This window comes from Rhinatrema bivittatum, chromosome 2 (genome assembly GCF_901001135.1).
Source record: "Rhinatrema bivittatum chromosome 2, aRhiBiv1.1, whole genome shotgun sequence".
Classification (NCBI taxonomy): domain Eukaryota; kingdom Metazoa; phylum Chordata; class Amphibia; order Gymnophiona; family Rhinatrematidae; genus Rhinatrema; species Rhinatrema bivittatum.
The window spans coordinates 132,777,398-132,798,095 of NC_042616.1; the positions used below are offsets into that span (position 1 = coordinate 132,777,398).

Sequence of the window (20,698 nt, forward strand, 5' to 3'; positions counted from 1 at the left end):
TTTCATGTAGAACAGATCCTGGATTCCAGAAATATCCAAGGACAACACTAGTATTTAGTGGTCTCGAAAACATACAGATCAGAAGACCATTTCTGAAATCCAGCACGCAGTGTTCAAGCAGAAGGCTTGGTGAAGCATTTTCACCAATGATATCCACAAAAACCTAACCCAAGAGCCACTAGAGGGGCAGACTCAAGAAGGAGGAGTATTATAAGGCCAAGTTGGGTTTGAACCAGTGGTCCCAGAGATTCAGAGACATGACTCTTAACTAGTAGGCCTGTCCATGCTCCTGCTTAAAGAATTCCAACCCAGCTGCCTTCTGGAAGCACCAGGACCTCCAGTTCAACATTCCCCAGATGCTATCAGGTACTGGTGCTTCCTGACCTTGTCAGTTGCCTACTGGTTCCAGACATTTTCTTATCTTAAGATATCAACATCAGATACACTTAAAATGATCCTGGAAATATATCAGCAGAAAAGGCAGAAAAACAGGTTAAATATGACCATCCATAAGACAGCCAAGATTCTTGTCATTGCCATATCCCACCAACCAAATCCCCACACACAGCAGAAATAATCATTTACACCAACACAAAAATCTCCCTTATGCCCAAACAAAACATAAAGGAGATCCCCACAAAAATAAATGATAGTTGCAATAATAGCCAGGTTTTTTCACCCTTTCTAAATTGCAGGTAATCCTTTTACTGTCTAAACACTCTTAGAAAGCTATTCTAGAAGGATAATTCAACAACATAAAATACTTTGTTTCTAATCTTAACACATAAAACACCTGATGCAAACATTTTCCAACAAAGAAATCTGTAAAACTTGGAGTCATGATGGGAAACACCAAGTGGGTAGACTCAGAAACAAGGTCTGGAAATATTTTTTCATGGAAGGAGTAGTGGATACCTGGCACGCCCTCTCACAGGAAGTGGTGAAGACAAAAATTGAGATGGAATTCAAAAAAGCCTAGGATAAGCACAGAGGATCCCTACTGAAGAGAGGATGTTAATGAAGCACAAAACTCAGGAACAACGTCAGGAAATATTTCTTCATGAAAAGAATGGTGAAGGCATGGAATGCCTCCCAGAAAAGGTAGTGAAGACAAGAACGGTAGTGGAATTCACTAGGATCCTTAGTGGCTAAAGGATAGAAATGAAGATAAAGGAGAGGAAGTGACATCACGACTGGAAATGGCCGCCTAGAATACGAGCTCCCTCTCCCCCAGCACGAATATGCCGCAAATCAAAGCGATCTGACTGCCGGACATACGACCCCACACAGCTACAATAAGTAGCAAAGAAGAACGATGTCGGAAGAAAGAAAATCCCAGATTTAAAACAATTCTCATTTGAAAATACAGGGCTGAAGATGGCAGAGGGCCCCATTGCAGAGGAGGCTGTCCAAGATGGCGATAGGAGGCCTATGTCACTGAAACTCAGTGATCCACTGAGTATGCACACACAGACCGACGACCTGCCCCTATGTCGGGAGAACTTTCAAAATTGGTTTGGTAAGTTAAATTCCGACATGAGCACTATGAAACAAGAGCTGAAAGACATTATAGGGGAGCTCTGGAGAGATCATGAGGAGCTTGGGGGCAGGGTCGAAGTCGTAGAAGAGAGGATGGAGGAACAGGATAGTGTGGCAGAAATGTTGAAACGTGAAATGAAGCAACTGCAGGACGATAACACTCAATTAAAGGAGTGGATAGATGATTTAGAGAACAGATCGCATTGAGGAAATCTCTGCTTTCGGAGAATACCTGAAGAGACAGGGTATGCGGACTGCAACAGAGTAATCAAGGATATATGTTCTATGTAAACCGGCATGATGTGATTGTATCATGAATGCTGGTATATAAAAATTTTAAATAAATAAATAAATAAATAAATATGTGACCTCATATTATATGAAAATGAAATGCTGGAAGAGAGGGCACCAGTGGTGCTAGACAGGGCCCATAGATCCTTGGCCAGATTGCGGGGGAATGTACCGTGGGACATCGTGGTATGTTTTCACGAATACAGAGTGAAAGAAAAAATATTGAACCGGGCCAGGAAAAGAAAACAATTACAGTGGCAAGGACATAAAGTTGAAATATTTCAGGACCTCTCTACCACGACAATCCGGAAACGGAGAGAATTCAGAGACATTGTTCAAGTGCTGTGGATGGGAAATTTCCGCTATAAATGGCTGTTACCTTTTGGAACGCAACTTACTATACATGGTGAAACTGCAAGGGTGAAAACGGTGGAGGAGGCGAAGAGAATTTTATCAGCTGCCAGCCTAACTGTGGACAGTAATGTGGGAAATGCATCACCAGCTGGAGCAGATAACAGAGGACTACTCCAAAGATGGCAGAGGGTGTTATATGTTGGGAAACGACTAAGGAGAAATTCTGGAGGCTCGTCATCTTCAAAAGAGGCTGTGGGGTGACTGGACATCGAGTATACATGTGGTCTTCATAAAAGCGGTATTCATAGAATGAGAGACACAAACTGGCAGTTAGCCAGATTGTGGAGATAATGACTCTAAAAAGTTTAAATGCGGCTAGCAAATGTTATATATTTCGGTGAATCATGGGAATTACAACAGTGGCGGTGGGGGGGGGGGCGCGACACTGGGTGGCCAGGAACAATTGGTAGCGTCGTTCCTCGGGGATGCAGGAGCAGGAGGTTTATGAAGAGGGGGAAGTTGGGAGGGAAGGGGGGGTTAGTGGGAAGAGGAGGAAGAGGGCATCGGGGATTAGGCTTACGAGTAGGAAGGCTCGGAACCATGAGATGCTGTTGTAGGGGGCCTTATATTCAACGTGGAGACTTATTAAAATGCTGATCCATTGCAAGGAGAAATGTCATATTCTCAACAGATGGCAGGACTTACTATTGTAACCTGGAACGTAAAAGGGCTTAACACCCAGATTAAACGGAAAAATTATTTAATGATGCTGTCTCATTAAAGGCTGATATTGTGTTATGCCAGGAAACCCATCTTAAGAAACCTCATGAGAGGGTTATGACCTCGCATCAGTATCCTGTACAGTTTTTTGCTTCAGCGTCTAAATTGAACAAGTATTGTGGGGTAGGGGTCCTATTTTCTAGAAATAAGGTGGTGGATGTCATTTCAGTAATTAGAGCTGTGGATGTGAGGTATATTATTGTTAAATTTAAATTGGGGAATTCTCTGTATACGGTGGGAAATGTGTATTGCCCTAATAAAGGCTAGGGTCCCTTTTTAGACAAATTTTCAACATCAATGCATCAATGGGTGGGGACTTCAACATGACAAGGTATCCCTTTCTGGACCATAGTGGGGGTAGGGAGTAACATCATGGGTGAATCGGGCTAGCTTGAAATCCTTAATGACAACATGGGGGTTGGTAGATATATGGCAATTACTTCACCCCTCAGAAAATAATTATTCTTTTTTCTCTCAGGCTCATCAGATATACTCGCGAATAGATTTCATTTTAGTAGACAAGTTGTTAGCAAACAGCGTTCGGCAGGAAGATATTGAAACAATTTTGTGGTCGGACCATGCCGTGGTATGGATTTAGTTAGGTGGGCTTACTGACCAGAAGAGTAAGAGGGGATGGAAGTTAAATGAAAGTCTGTTGGAGGACAGCACATTTGTTACCTCTCTCAAGCAGGATATGGGCAGATATTTGGAAGAGAACGACTCGGGGGAAGTGACGGCGGAAACGGTATGGAATTGTTTTAAAGTAGTAGCGAGAGCCCACTGTATAGCGAGGGCCTCATATGTGAAAAAGACAAGGGAGAAACAGAAGGTGGATCTACTCTTCCAAATTGGCCAATTGGAAATTAGACACAAACGACATCCAGAGGCAAATATAGGAAAACAGATACAGTTGCTTAGGGGGAAACTGCATAATCTGGATGTCCAGCGGATTGTGCACCAATTAGACAGAATTCGTCAAGAGCATTTTGAGGGTGATAATAAGGCCAGCAGAGTATTAGCTAGGCCACTTAAATATAAAATTATGAACAATCAGATCATGAAAATAAAGACTAGAGACAGCAAGATGCTATCTGCAACAGAGGATATCAGGGCCGGATTTTCAGAGTTTTATAAAGAACTGTGTAAGAGCAGAAGGGACATCACTATTGAGTCCATAAGGGACTACTTGGCACAATTGACATCCCCCAAGCCAACTCTAATCAGCAGGATAGCCTACATAGGGAAATTTCTGAGTTTGAAGCCACTCAGGCTATCAAAGAATTGAAAATAGGAAAATCACCGGGGATGGATGGATTCTCAGCAGGATTTTATAAACAATTGGAATCAGTAGTTGTACCGCCATTAGTAAAGGCTTTTAATGAGCTGTTAGGGGAGGGCTCAATTGAAGAGGAAACTAACAAAGCTTGTATTACTGTACTAGCCAAACCAGGGAGAGACAGTACCTTGTATGGCTCGTATAGGCCCATCTCTTTATTGAATTTAGACCTTAAACTTCTAGCCAAAATACTAGCTAAGCGACTAGGGGGCATGGTGGATAGCTTGATTCACTTTCACCAAACGGGATTTATCCCCGGTAGATTAGCAGCAGACAATGTCCGGAAGGTGATCGATTTAATTTGGTGGGCGAGGGAAAGTAAAATACCATTGGGCCTTCTCACCATTGATGCAGAAAAAGCATTCGATATGGTCCATTGGGACTATCTTTTTGAAGCGTTAGAGAGATTCGGGTTGGGAGGTAATTTTTCAACCTGGATTAAGAAGCTGTACTTTAAACCGAGTGCGTGTATAAAAGTGAATGGTGGGTATTCAGACGTCTTTGAGATTGGTAGAGGGACCAGGCAGGGGTGTCCCCTCTCTCCGCTCTTATTTGCCTTATACTTGGAACCTCTAGCTATTAAAATTAGATCGGCTCAGAATATACAGGGAGTTCAGGTGGGACAATCTGAGTACAAACTTGCTATGTTTACGGATGACATTCTGTTTACCGTGCTAAACCCGGAAAGTTCACTGACCTATTTGATGCAAGAGCTGTCACAATTTAGTAGGGTATCTGGGTATAAATTGAATGCAGAGAAATCAGAATTTCTGAATATCACATTATCTTTAGATCAAATTGCTAGAATTAAACAGGCGTTCCTGTTCAAAATAGCGACAAAGGAGGTGAAATATTTAGGGGTAAAAATAGGGGCGGACCTAGATAAACTTATGGAGGTTAACTTTGCGGGGGAGAAAATTCAAGGGGACTTACATAAATGGGATAGGTGACCCTACTCCTGGGTAGGGAGGATTAGTATTGTTAAAATGAATATCCTCCCACGGTTGAGCTATTTATTTCAGACACTACCAGTATTTATTTTAGAAGTTAATTTCCAGGTATGGCAACAAAAGCTTTTTCATTTTATTTGGAAACGCAGGCCCCCACTAGTTAGCAGGAAAGTCATGTTTCTTTCGAGAGCCAACGGAGGGATGGGAGTCCCCTGGCTATTGGGGTACTATGTAAGCGCACAGCTAAAAGCATTAGTAGATTGGCATCTGGGAGAGGGCAGACAGAGGTGGGTAGAGTTAGAACAATCTATGTTGCCAGAATCCCCACTTACAGGTTTGGTGTGGCTCCCTGCCGCATCCAGAACAATATTGGGGAGAATACCCTGCACCGTTACGTTAACATTAAAATTATGGGATAAGTGGAGGGAGAAGCTGGTGGGAAAGTGCCAGCTGTTTCATAGCACGTCCATATTTTATAATTCTAAGTTTATACCAGGATGTTCCAAGGCAGTGGCGAACAGATGGAGGGGTAAGCAATGTTGGTTGTTAGGACACCTTTGGAGTGGAGAGCATGTGAAACCCTTTGCAGAGGTGCAACAGTTATACCTACTAGATAACACTGATTTTTACTTTTATTATCAGATGGCACAGTATATGTCCAGGAAGAAGGTGAAGTGTGAATTATATAAAGGCAAACCCCTGTTTGAAGGGTATTGTGCACAGGCACGAAATATCACAAAAATTATCTCTAAACTTTATGCACTCCTCAGTAGGGATGAGGGGACAGATTCCTCCACATGTAGTGCACTGGGAACATGATCTATCCCAAAACCTGGGGAATAAAACCTGGGAGTCATGCTACCGGCAGATAGCCAAGAGCTCTATATCAGCAGCGATTATCCAACAGGGATATAAGATGCTCTATAGATGGTATCTTCCTCCAGTGAGACTTGCAAAATTTTCCCCAGGCGTTGGCCGTCTCTGCTGGAGAAACTGCTTTTCTCAGGGGTCCTTTTATCACATGTGGTGGGAATGTCCAGTTATATCAAAGTTCTGGGATGGGGTGGTAGGCCTCATCAAGGAAATTCAGGGGGTCAGTTTGTCTAAAAGTCCAACCTTTTTTCTTTTAAATATAAGCCCTTCTGAAATGGAGCGCGATGGTGCTTTCCTGGCACAATGATAATTTCGGCAGCGAGGGGAGAGATTGCTTATATATGGAAAGACGAGCAACTTCCTCCTCGGCAGAGAGTGGTGAAACGGTTACAAAAAAGCTACTATCTGTCGTTTAACAGCAACCAGACATAAATGGATCAACAAATTTGAGGGGCTATGGGGCCCATATATCAATTGGTCAAAGCAAGCTACATAGAGGGGGTAGGGGGTGGAAGGAATGGACTGAAATTAGTCTGGGAAAAGACTACTGGGAGCTCTTGTGGACGGGGAGGGGGGCAAGAGAGAGGGGAAGACATGGGGATGAATGGTAATTATAAAGTAGATTGAGACAACATCGTTGCTTGTTTCATAAACGATCTTTATTGAACAACATTGTAACATAACAGTTAGTAGTATTATTATTTCTATACATTTTTATATCTGTATGCAATACAAAGTATTAAGGACAAGGACAGAAGACAAATCCCCAGATGTGGGATATTGGTTACAGACTGCAACAGTGGCGGGAGGAGAATGTTTAGTGCACTCTTCTAGGTGGTTGTACCCCACTTCGCTTGTTTGTGCAATCATATTTCGTTGGTACAGGCCTTACCTTTAATTGCTTTACACAGTCGGCTGATTATGTGTTTATTTAACCATGAATGTAAGCTTTTCAGTTGAAACTCTCAATAAAATTATAAATTACAAAAAAAAAAAGAAATGAAGATAAGGGGGAACCTACATGGAGTAGCAGTTACTCCCCTTAATAGAAGGCCTGGAGTAATCTTCATTGAGTGGCCATTAATACCCATAAAAAATAATTTAAGATACTTGAAGGGCAAACTGGATGGACCAGTTGGGTCTTTTTTCTGCTGTCATTTATTATGTTACTATTTTAAGTGTTACGGTAACTATACGGAGTGGCAGGCCAATCCAGAACAGCAATGATAGAGCCGTATTATGTTTCCGGGACGGCATGGAGCGGCATTACAACTCTAATCAGAAGACACAGGAGTGACCTTCATGGCATGGAAGCTACAACCCTAAATACCTTGCTGGGCAAACTGGATGAGACATTTTGGTCTTTATCGGTCTTCATTATGTTACTATTATGAAAGACTATTTCTGTTTACAAATTAAGGGATCTATTTACTAAACTGTGATGCACATTCACACACATTATCATGCCTGGATAGGCCCCATTGTCAATAATGGGAGCGTGGTAAATAACGCACATTACTGCAAGTTACAGGTAAGTAAATAGACCTCTAAATATTGCTAATTAAAATGTGTCTTACTTGTATTACAAGTTACTGTATTTTATTTTGTTTGACTTCCTCTAGATTTATTGAATATGGTGAGGTCTTTATCGGTCTTCATTATGTTACTATTATGAAAGACTATTTCTGTTTACAAATTAAGGGATATATTTACTAAACTGTGATGCACATTCACACACATTATCATGCCTGGATAGGCCCCATTGTCAATAATGGGAGCGTGGTAAATAACGCACATTACTGCAAGTTACAGGTAAGTAAATAGACCTCTAAATATTGCTAATTAAAATGTGTCTTACTTGTATTACAAGTTACTGTATTTTATTTTGTTTGACTTCCTCTAGATTTATTGAATATGGTGAATATAAGAATAATTATTATGGCACAAGCTTTGACTCTGTTCGGTCTGTCTTGGCGAAGAATAAAGTTTGTTTGCTGGATGTGCAACCTCATGTAAGTAAAGAAAAATGGATTTTGCAGTATTTGTAAGGCATAGTATAATTTACTGTATTGGTACCAGAGTAAAAAGCTGTTAGGACAGGATTCCCCTCTAATTTCACTTGCATGCATATGCATCAATGAAAGGATAATATCCTGTCTTGAAAAGAGAGAAATAAGACATGTTTTTAAACCGTATAAGCTGTGAATGGGATAAAGAATGTTTATACTGAATACGTGATAAGAGACACCCAAAAGGGTTGAATTATCACAGGTTTCAAACTTATGAGTGGTAGCACCAAGTGTTAAATTTTAACCGTATGATGAATGGAAATATATGGTTCCTCCTGTATTTTTATGTGTTTTAGCATTGTTTCCCAAGTCAGCTTTCTAGCTGTTGTTTTTTAGATTGCTTTTCCTCTAGCCACCATCACCCAATCACAATCTCCTATAAACATCCCTTTCATATTGACATTGACATTTTCTTATTTATTTATTAAACATCTATAACTTGCTTCTTTCACATCAATGCTTGAAATGCAATAAAGGTACAATGCAAAAATACCCAGTGCCTTATACTCTAGTACATTTTCGCATTCTGCTGTCTAAAAAATACAAATCTATAATTGTTCTTTCATGTTGAAAGTATAGAGTATGTTGCATAGCTCAGTGAAACAAACGTTTATGCATTTTGATTCATATTTTTTAGACAGTAGAATGTGAAAAATGTACAATGGCAAGAAGATTTTTACAAGGCACTGTATCACGATGACATTAATAATTTTTGGCAAAGATCACCTTTAAAAAAAAAAACCCAGAGCCAGCATGCTCAGAGGTCGGTAACCAATCCAAATATAAGGTAAAAGAATGAAAGTGTATTTACATTTGTAATATCTTTGTATATTTTAAGGTTGATCAATGAATTAATTTGCATGGAATACAAGAAATGTAAATAAATAAATAAATATGCACAAATGATTAGTAGTTAGTGTAGAAGCAATGACAATTGGTGCTGCTGCTCATAAGTTTCAAACTTGCAAAATGTAAACCCCTTTCTACAAAATAGAAACGCTTACCCATGGATTAGTGGGTCTGTTGATTCCTTCCTGAAGTTTACTTGCCATTTTAGAAGCTGCATATTGCCAAAGTTATCTGCTCTAACATCATCTAGTAGTTGCAGGCCTGTTTGTCTTCACACCCCACTTTACGTTCTTTCACGGTGGCACCAAAGCTTCAACACACGATATCATAGTAATGAGAGGGCGAAAAACTGAAGGAAAGCTTATGGCCACATAGCGGAGGTAATTTTCAAAATGATATATGCTTGCAAAATTGGGTTTTATGCACCTAAATAGATCTTATCCATGTAAATGGCCTTTTGAAAATTGCTATGATATATGCTACTTTTTCGTGCATAAATCCCTTTGAAAATTACCTCCAGTGAGCAGGGAACAGTGATGAGAAAAGAATCTTGCTCCTCAGGTTGCACGACTTACTTATAGTAACTGAATGCAATTTGCCGTAAAGTATAACAAAAGGTAAATTATAAATAATAATTTAAAAAAAAACAAAACCTTTGTGCCCAAACCCCTGATCTATAAACACATTTTACACTGTAAAATACACATTTTGTATTCCTTTTACATAAGTAGAATGGATAAGTTTTATGGTGTACCACGTATTCCACAAAAGACTAATATTCATCACAATGATCAAAAATCGTTTCCTGTTTGGTCTCCTTTCCCTTTTTTGTCATAATATATTTTATTTCATATATTTCATGTATTTTAGACTAAAAAGTATGCACCTTCTATTATGGCTATGATCCCTGTATTTTAAGTAATATTATTACCCTAAATGCAGTCTTCATCTGTTTGTGGTATATTTATTTTTCACATATATCTGTGCAATGCTTGTATTAGGTTTTGATAAGGATTAATGTAGTAGAATATCAGTTTTCCTAGATTCATAAGGACACTGGTAATAGGAGAAATATCCCAAAAAACTGTAAATACTAGTCCCATATAAATAAAAACAAATATGAATATTACAAATACATCCATCAGTAGTGTGGAGGAGTGGCCTAGTAGGTAGAGCAGTGGACTGAGAACTAGAGAAGCCAGAATTCAAATCCTGGCTTCTCCCACTGTCGCGCCTTGTCACTTGTCACTCTATTGCCACTCTATTGCCTTGTCACTCTATTGCCTCGAGTACAAACTTAAGGTCTGATTTATTAAGGCATTTCTCCCATTCTCTGTCTATAGGAAAATGCGTAGTAATTGAGGCCATAGGGCCAGATATTCGTACCTACACGCACAAATCTACACCCGATTTTATAACATGCACGCGCAGTCCGGGGTCAGCACGCGCAAGGGGGTGCACACTTGTGCACCTTGCGTGCACCACGCCCTAGGGGAGCCTCGATGGCTTTCCCCGTTCCCTCCGAGGCCGCTCCGAAATCGAAAGCGGCATCGGAGAGAACATTCCTTCTGCCCCCTCCCACCTTCCCCTACCTAACCCGCCCCCCGCCCTATCTAAACCCACCCTGACCTTTGTTTCATACGTTGCGCGTGCCTCTGGGCAGGCGTAGGTTGTGTGTGCCGGCCAAGTGCCAGCGAGCGATCCCCCGGCACAGCCACTGTGCCGGAGGCCTCAGTCCCTCCCCACCCACTCCCCGCCCCTTTTTTCAAGTCCCGGGGCTTGTGCGCGTCGCCGGGCCTATGCAAAATAGGCCTGGCGACGCGCGCAGGAGCGGGTTTAAAAGGGTTACGCATGTATATTACGCGTGTAACCCTTTTAAAATCCACCCCTTAGGTTATAAGCCATCTATTACAATGTGCTTTATTTGGGTCTTCCGTCGAATGCTCTACAGCCTTTGCAGCTAGTAGAAAATGCTGCGGCACAAATATTAACGGGAACCCCAATGCATGTATGGGGAACCCTTGGTCCCCCACTAACTGTCCTTATGACCCTGCCTGGTAGATAACAGCGCCTTGCATTCCCTGCAGCTCCTTCCCCTGAGGATGCCTGCAATGGGTCAGTCCTTGTCCAGAAGGGGGGGTGGGGGGTGGCAGAGCCTTAGTGAGTGTGGTCAGTTTGGTTTGGGTTTTGTTGCATGAGTCGCTGGGTTTTGCTCCTGCGCTGCTTTTGTTTGGGAGACTGCCAAATTCCAGTGCACCCCTTACCTGGTATGGGGCTATCCCTTCCTGTGAGGAGAAAGGACTTTAATAAGTTTTCCAAGATTTTGGTTGTGCCCAGGTGTAATCTTGTTCCTGCTGGTGAGGCAACATTCGTAACTGAAGGACAGTTCTTATTAGTCTCACCCTCCACTCTCTCCACTCATACGGAAGGGACCCAGCTGGTTCTCTTTCTCAGTCTCAGTGCTCTGTACCAGGACAGATTTCTTTGCCCCTTCTCCTCCACACACAGGGCCCCACTTTGGGGGACACTTCTGCCATTACTAGGCAACTGATAGAGGCGTAGTTATGCTTTTCATCCATTATCATGACTAAAAATCATTAGTGATGTAAATTTTACTATCAATACCTCAGAATGTTTCTGTAACACCATCCCCCTAAACCCTACCCCACCTTCTGAAACCCACCCCGATTCAAAGTGTCTCTCTATGGTGGTACATATATAGAGAGTGTCAGACTGATTCTATACGGAGGTGCTCTATCTGTCACTCTCACACTCTCTTCCCGCACTAAAAATATTTTCCACGCCCAAACTCCTCCCACTGGAATACTCAATGTTGAATTTGCATAAGCATTTGCGCTGTGGTATTAATCTTGCACGTTAGACTTTACCGCGAGCGTTAAGGCCTTAACGCAAATTGATAAATGTTCCAGTTAGCCGGATATACCCAATAATCAGCTAAGTTAGCTGGATGACGGGGCCCCTCCCCGGAATGCAACCAAAATGCCATTTTTATATCTGGCTAAATTATAGCCGGGTAACAACATATCCAGCCATGATTTGGCTGGATAAGAGGCTCTCAATATGCTGTTTAAGCCATTTAGATGGATAACTTGCAAGTTATCCGTCTAAATGGCTTTTAAATATCTACCCATTCTTGTTTTAAGGAAGCTCTTAAACGTCACAATCAGTCATAATTTGCTCCTTTGCACGTGTCGTCCTATTGATGTTCCAGGTTTAAGCCAAATTTTTTGTTTGCTGAATGTTGTAAGTATTGATTTGTAATTATTTTAGTTAGCTCTTTTTTTGTATGTTTTATTTGTAATTTGCCTCAAAATATATTTTGAAGAATATAAAAAATACATTTTCATAAATTCAAATTCAGATCTAGGGCAGGGAAATACGTACTGTACCTGAAATATAACTTGGAGCTCAGGGTTGGAAAAGTGAGTAATCAAATTAAAAAAACCCTATATTTACAAAGCTCTGTTAAGGGTCACCATTATGGAGACAGTGGATTAGTGACCACAGCAATCCTGACATGCAAAAGGAAATCAGTCCTTAAAAATATATGTATAAAAAGATCTGACGATCAGCTTTTAAGGATCCTGCAACTGTTCTTTATGGTGAACCCCTTCCACCTCCAAAAAAAGAAAAAAATCTAGTGTATGACAGCCTAGGCCTTATAAAGTTTAAATAATGTGCTAAGTTTAATACTAAGAACTTTTCTGCAATAGGAGGTCCAAAGAGAGGAGTACTTTTGGGAGTGTTATATAAGAAGGCTCTTCCCCTAATTGGGCTGGGACAAAGGAGGGTGATGTAAAAGTGCTTTCTATGAGGCACTCAGAAGAATCTAAGGAGTTTTGCAGGTGTGTGGTGCAGTGTTGCGCTGGGAGCCAGGAGGAACAGCTGGGCATGACAAGAACCAGACAAGGACAGGACTGGACAGAACAAAACAAGACAGGATGAGACAAGGACAGGACTAGGTAAAAAAACAATAAACAATAAAAGCCTAACAGGGCACAAGACTGGGCAAGGTAACCGTAGTAGGCCTGAAGGCCTCAAGGCAGGACAGGTATGCTCAGAAGGCCACTGGGCAATGCAAGAGAGCCTAGAAGGCCGCAGAGCAAGGCAAGGAAGCCTGGAAGGCCACAGAGCAAGGCAGGAAGCTAAGACAGACAATAGAGTGAGGCAGGTGGCCAGGATAGGCCACAAGGTAAGGTAAAAGGGCAGGGATAGGCCGCAAGGCCAGAGGCCTGGGTAGACCTCAAGTGAAAGAAAGTTTGGGTAGGCTGCAAGCAAGGCAGAAGGCTTGGGTAGGCCGCAAGGCAAAGTAGTATAGCAAGACAAGGCTGGCCAGGTCAAGGAGCCAAGTTGACTCCATGAAAAGGCAAGGAGGGACTGGACAGGCTGGGTTAAGTAGGGCTAGAACTGCCATGTCAGGTCATCAGCAAGGAGGTGGCTAAGGCAGCTGTGAGCAGGACTTGCCAAAGACCTCTGCTGGTGGGGAAGTGGCATACGAGGCGGAACCTTGACACAGGGAGGCTGCATAGCAGGCAGAACAATGACAGTACCCTCCCCCCTTTTAAGACCCACCTCCTCCTAAGTCCCATTTGCCATGGGGACTGTGGGCAATAGGTACTAGGTTTTCTTGAATTACAGGTAGTAAGGGCCAGGTTCTAAAGGGAGACAGGCGCATGGAACACAAGTGCAGAACTGATGTCTCTCTGGAGCCGAGGTGTTGAACCAGAGACTCTCTGGAGCAGAGGTTTGGAACCAGAGTTTTGTTCCCACTGAAGCGCTGGGTCAGGGTATCTCAGGCACAGAAGATCTGAATTAGGGTCTCTCAGATGTAGAAGCATTGAATCAGGGACTCTCTGCTGCTAGAGTGCAGAAACAGAGTCTCTAAAGTGCTGGGTGACTGGACCAGAATCTCTCAAACGCTGGATGATTGGGCCAGAGTCTCTCGGGTGCTGGAGCTTGGGCTAGAGACTCTCTGGCACTGGGTCACTGGAATAGCATCTCTCTGTCACTGAGTCACTGGAAAGGCATCTCTCTGGTGCTGGGCTGGAATGGCCGGGCCAGGCTCCTCCCGGATCAGATCACATGGCCCTGGATTCTCCTGGAACAGACTGATTGGACTGGATAAGGCAAGGATAGGCCACAAGGTAGAAAGCCAGGAGGCTGCAAGGCAGAAGGCCTGTGTAGGCCACAAGGCAGGGCAGAAAACCTGGATAAGTCCGCAAGGCAAAGTAGAGTAGCAAGACAAGGCTGACCAGGTCAAGGAGCTGAGGTGACTCCATGAAGAGGTAAGGAGGGTCTGGACAGGCTGGGTTAAGTAGCGCTGGAACTGCCATGTCAGGTGATCAGAGAGGAGGGTAGCTAGGGCAGCTGTGAGCAGGGCTCGCTGAAGACTTCTGTTGGTAGGGAGGCAGCATAGCAAGCGGATCCATGGTAATGGGAGGGAACCGTGATACGACTGGGCTAAAATTAAATTGGGAAGGGATATAAAATAGAGGGAAAAATCACTTGAAGGTGTGAATGAAAACTCATGGTGCCAGATCCCAGCCCTGATTCCAATTTAGCTGGAAGCTTAGTGAAGGAAGAGGAGGAGGAAACTGCTGGGTGAAAAAAAATAATTTAAAATAAGAATTGTAATTGCTTTATTTTAAACATCAGGTGACTATTCTAAAAACAAATTAGTATTGCTGCTTTAAATTCCATGAAAATCAAACTTATTCATAGTGCAAAAGCCAACAGAAGCGAGCCATGAATCCCCTCCAGCTTGCAAAGTTATTACACTGTGGGTTTGCCCGTTACCAATCTGTATAGTTAGTATTTCAGATATAAAAGTACTATATATATATATGAAACAGCATACTTTAGCATTCTTTAATGTAATAAAAACCTTTTAGCTTTTTGATTATAGCTCTTAATTTAGCTTTCAGTTTGGGTATTACATCATGGTCTGCACTGAAAAATGAATTGCTAGTTGTCAGTAGATGCCCATTGACAATAAAAGCATTGACATTTCAAACTAGTAAGAAATGAAAATACCCATTTTGTTTACATAGATATATTAGGAATATAATCCCCAGCAAATTCAAACAGCAGAATTTAAGCCTTGGGCATAAACATAGCTACTGGCTGTGGTAAGCTTTGCTCTTGCCAAGCTAATCAAACTTTCCAGTACTGGCAGTGTGTGTGGAAATTAGCTTTGAAGTTACTGTGCTGGAGCCACATATTCAGCAAGTGTTATTAAAAGAAATGTAATACACAATAGAGAGAAACATCGTATTGTGGTTCTTACATCTGAAGATTTTTTTGGTGGTTGGTGGAGAGCGAAAGCAAGGTGCTGGTGATGGAAAAGGGGTGTTCAAGTGCACAGACATATCTATCTAAACGCTTCAATATGTTCTGAACTTTGTCTTCTACCACAGACAATCAAGCATTTGAGGACGTTGGAATTCAAACCGTTTGTCGTATTCATAAAGCCTCCATCAATTGAACGTTTGAGAGAGACCAGAAAGAATGCAAAAATTATTTCCAGCAAAGATGAAAAGAGCTCTGCCAAGCCTTTTACAGTAAGTACAGAGTTTACCTGCACTGGATACAGATTCCGCCTGCCTGCATTAGGTTTTGATGAGGATGAGCACAATAGAATCCCCATTTGCTTAGATTCAGAGGGCTTGCGAGGGGTGGGAGCATCCAAAAGTGCAGTCAGTCATCTCTCCTGAATCAAGAAATGTGAGGTTTACAAGTACATCAGCATTATCAGGTGAATTTTCAAATGTTGCACGATAAAAATGACCACTTGCACGCATAAAATAGCACATTTGCGAAAACATGCTATTTTCAAAACTGTAGCTTGCATGTATAAATCGGGGCCCGTGAGTAACTTTACGTGTATAAGAAAGAGTCATGCCCAGGGCATTCTGGGGCAGGGCAGACATTGCTACACATAAGTTGCTATTTTAAAACCTGCCAAATTGACACGCATACTTCTTTTATTTCCGAATATTTACTTCTGCTCAATATCTGGTGTAAGTGATTATAAACATCATTAAAGTGAAAAAAAAATGACTGGGTAGAGAGTCTTGGTGCAATGGGGGGGGACTTCAGGCTGAAGAGCCAGGAGAGTCTTCATGATCTACAGATGGACTGGGCAAACTGGTGTAAACTAAATAGTAAAACTGGTTATTTCATTGCCACGTGCATGTTACAAAATACCCTGAATTACCCATGTAAAAACCGACTTACAGGGGATAAAAGCATTAAATTAACATGATAAAATCTATGAGGCAGATTTTAGAAATTTGCGCGAGCGCGTACTTTTGTTCGCGCACCAGGCGCGAACAAAAGTACGCTGGATTTTATAAGATACGCGCAGCTACGCGCGTATCTTATAAAATCCGGAGTCGGCACACGCAAGGGGGGGCACATTTGTGCAACCTGCGCGTGCCGAGCCTGGCGCGCGCTGCCTGTTCCCTCCGAGGCCGCTCCGAAATCGGAGCTGCCTCGGAGGGAACTTTCTTTCCACCCCCCACACCTTCCCCTCCCTTCCCCTACCTAACCCACACCCCCGGCCCTATCTAAACCCACCTCCTACCTTTTGTTGGCAGATTTACGCCTTCTGAAAGCAGACGTAAATCTGCGTGTGCCATCAGGCTGCTGGCGCGCCATCACCCAACCCGAGGGCTGGTCCAGAGGCCTCGACCACGCCCCCAGGCCGGCGCCACGCCCCCTGGTCCCACCCCGAACCTCCCCCTGACCCCGGACACACCCCCTTCCCCCCCCTTTTACGAAGCTCCGGGACTTACGCGTGTCCCGGGGCTGTGCGCGCGCCAGCGGCCTATGCAAAATAGGCGCGCTGGCTCGCAAGGGCCCTGCGCGCATAAATCCGGCCGGATTTACGCGCGCAGGGCATTTAAAATCCGGCCCTATGTGCTTGTCCTTATAAAACTGGAAGTATAAATATGTGGGTATATGAGTTGTGCACACTTATCCGACTAATTTCCAACTTATTCAGCTATGAGGCGCCTTTCCTGCTACATAGACAGACAAATTTGAACTTAATCGGATAAGTAACGGCACTTATCCAGCTATTAATCAATTTATCCGGCAAAGTAACAGAAGGCCAATATAGCCAGATAGGTCTGAAAGCACCATTTATCCGTCTAAGTAGCGCTTTTTGGACTTATCCAGCTATGTGCCGCTACTTAGCAGGACAGCAGGATGTTAGTCTTCACAAAACCCGCCCACCACCCCGCGGAGTTGGGTTTATTTTATTTTTTCGCAAACTCTATATTATAAGACTGAAGGGAGACCCCGCGTGGATAGTGGCATGCCGGGCTCCATCTCATATCACCCATGTGTGAGGACTAATATCCTGCTGTCCTTGGAGAACTCCTGTTACAGGTAAGCAACTCTGCTTTTCATAAGAAAAAAATCAGCAGAACCAGGGGTCACGATTTGAAGCTCCAGGGAGGAAGATTCAGAACCAATGTCAGGAAGTATTTCTTCACGGAGAGGGTGGTGGATGCCTGGAATGCCCTTCCGGAGGAAGTGGTGAAGACCAGAACTGTGAAGGACTTCAAAGGGGCATGGGATAAACACTGTGGATCCATAAAGTCAAGAGGCCGCCAATGAAGAGTGGGTAACTCGCCAGAATGATGGCTACTGCCTGGACACAATACCCTTATTCAATAAACATACACATGGTTACTGTGACTCCAACATCAATCTAAGCTTCAACAGCAAGAGGAAATGTGGAAAAAAGGATTTGCACTCACAAAGCCGGGAGTAGCTGGCTTGATACGGCGGTTACTACCCCAAACCAAATGTGCCTGATACTTCACTTTCGATGCACATCCAGCATAGCTCTCTGCTCCAACGGCAGGGGAGAAGAAAAACTGATACTTCACGCATATCCAGCATAGCTCTCTGCTTCAACGGCAGGGGAAAAGAAAAACTGATACTTCACGCATATCCAGCATAGCTTCAACGGCAGGGGAGAAGAAAAAAGGATTCGCACTCACAAAGCGGGGAGTAGCTGGCTTGTTACGGCGGTTACTACCCCAAACCAAATGTGCCTGATACTTCACTTTCGATGCATATCCAGCATAGCTCTCTGCTTCAACGGCAGGGGAGAAGAAAAACAACCAATAAGGGCTGAATAACATAGTCTGGGTTAAAACAAATAAGCATGGGTGTAGCTTGCTTATTGCGGCGGTTACTACCCCTATTACCCCTAACTAATCAAGCTTGATATTTCACTTGGATGCAGCTCCATCACTGCTCTCTACATTAATGGTGGGGGAGGAAGGGAAATAGAACCAAAGAGCTAAGAGAAACAGATAAGTATGGGAGAAAAAATGTGTGAAGCTTGCTGGGCAGACTGGATGGGCCGCTTGGTCTTCTTCTGCCGTCATTTCTATGTTTCTATGTTTCTATGTTTCTATGGGCTGCTTGTGCTGGTTATAAAACCTTAAGTTATGCACATAACTGCTGGCCCCTCCCTGGAACATCTCTGCCCCAAACCTATCTTGTCCCTTTTTTAAGAGCGCTGATTTGTTCACGCACAAGTACTTGTGCGCATATGTGCAAGGTTTATAAAATAGGTTGGACACACACGTGTGCTAGATGTGACTGCAACTGTGTTTTTTGGCGCACACATCTCTTTTAAAATTCACCTTTAAATTCATAAAATAAGGAGGTCCTTCATGTTGTCTGCATTTTACCACATCTGCATACACAGATATACAAAAAAGTGTAGTATTTTTTAAGACTATGAGGTCCATATTGAGGGGTAGTTAGCCAAATAGCTCACACGTTATCTAGCTAAAACAATATTATGGCACTTACCCAGATAATTTTAGCCGGATATCTTATTATCTGGCTTAAAATTATCTGGCTAGGTTTTAGCCAGATAAGGTAGGATTATTTTGAGGAGGAGTTACATTAGCCAGATAAGTTAGCTAGCTAAGTCTGGTCGCATCAAAGTGCTGTCCTAAAGTTAGCTGGATAAAGTTGTCCAGCTAGCTTTAAGATATTTTATTTATTTATTTATTTATTTATTTAAGCTTTTTTTTCTATACCGACGTTCATGAAAAGGACATATCGCATCGGTTTACAGAGAACCAAGGTTAGAATTACATCGAACACTTGAACAGGGTTATATCAAAAAACAATGGAATAGACATGAACAAGGTAGGAGAGGTAAAACCAGCACATGATAAGAAAACAATTGGATAACTGAGGGGAGAACATTCATAACTGTGGTAGGAAAAGTGTCATGTGGCGTATAGTGTCCGTGAGAAGCATCAGTTCTTTAAGGAAAAGCTATTTTGAAAAGCCACGTCTTAAGCTTTTTCTTAAACATCCGCTGGCAGGGTTCTTGGCGAAGGTCCAAGGGAAGAGCGTTCCATTGTGCGGGACCAGCGGTGGAGAAGGCGCGTTTCCTAAGCGAGGGCTTGGCGGGGGGGTGCATATAGGGTACCTTTGTATGCTGTTCTGATTGGTCTGAAGGACGTGTGATGCCGAAGTGGGATATTTAGCTCAAGAGAGTGTCTGAGAGTGAATGGTCTTGTGTATCATAGTTAGGACTTTGTGCAGGATTCTGAAAGATAGCCTTCTATATTCAATAATGCACCTGCACTATTGAATATACTCCAAAGTTATCCGAATAAATTTATCTGGCTATCTTTTCTATCGGGAAGGTGATTGAATATATATCCCTCTGTTACCATAATGGCTTGATTCTAACAAAAGTCATAGGAACATAAGAATTGCTATGCTGGGTCAGAGCAAGGTCCATTGAGCCCAGCATCCTGTTTCCAACAGAGGCCAATCCAGGTTACAAGTACATGGCAGATCCGATTAAGTAGATCTAATTCCCATTACTCACTCCCAGGGATAATAGTAGCTTTCTTCAGTCTGCCTGGCAAATAATGTGTTATGGACCTTTTCCTCCAGGAACTTGTCCAAAGCTCTTTTAAACCTCAGTATGCTAGTTGCCTTGATCATGTCCTCTAGCAAGATATTCCACAGCTTGAGAGTGCGCTGAGTGAAAAAATACTTTCCACGATCGGTTTTGAATCTGAGGGTTATTAGTTTAATGGAGTGTCGCCTTGTTTTATTATTGTTTGAAAGGGTAAATAACCATCCTTTATTTACCCGTTTTACCCCATTCATGATTTTATAAACCTCTATCATTTCCCCTCTCAGCTGTCTCTTTTACATGCTGAAGATCCCTAGCCTGTATAGCCTCATCATAGGAGAAATGATCCATTATTTTTGTCACTCTCCTCCACACCTTTTCTATTTCTGCTATGACTTTCTTGAGATGGGGCAACCAGAAACGCACATAGTACTCAAAGGTGCAGTCGCACCATGGCTCAATACAGAGACAATATGACATTTTTCATTTTATTCGCCATTCTGTTTCAGATCATTCCTAACATTCTTTTTGCTTTTTTGACCACCACAATGCATTGAGCCAAGCATACTGTCCACACGGATTCCAAGTTCCTTATCCTGGGTAACTACTTCCAATACGGAAACCAGTATTGTATACCTGTAGTTGGGATTATTTTTCTCTATGTGCATCGCGTTAAATTTCATTTGCCTTTCAGTTGCCCAATTTCCTAGTCTCACAAGGT

General features: G+C 42.6%; 1 protein-coding gene across 5 annotated transcripts in view; it reads left to right on the forward strand.

Annotated features, from left to right (window-relative positions):
* Positions 1–20,698, forward strand: part of MPP7 (membrane palmitoylated protein 7) — a 745,631-nt gene that overhangs the window by 699,489 nt on the left and 25,444 nt on the right. For all 5 annotated transcript variants that reach the window (XM_029588635.1, XM_029588634.1, XM_029588638.1 and 2 more), the window contains 2 exons: positions 8,027–8,135; positions 15,479–15,622. In XM_029588635.1, the coding sequence (XP_029444495.1) occupies positions 8,027–8,135; positions 15,479–15,622 (253 nt within the window). The remainder of the gene's footprint in view (positions 1–8,026; positions 8,136–15,478; positions 15,623–20,698) is intronic.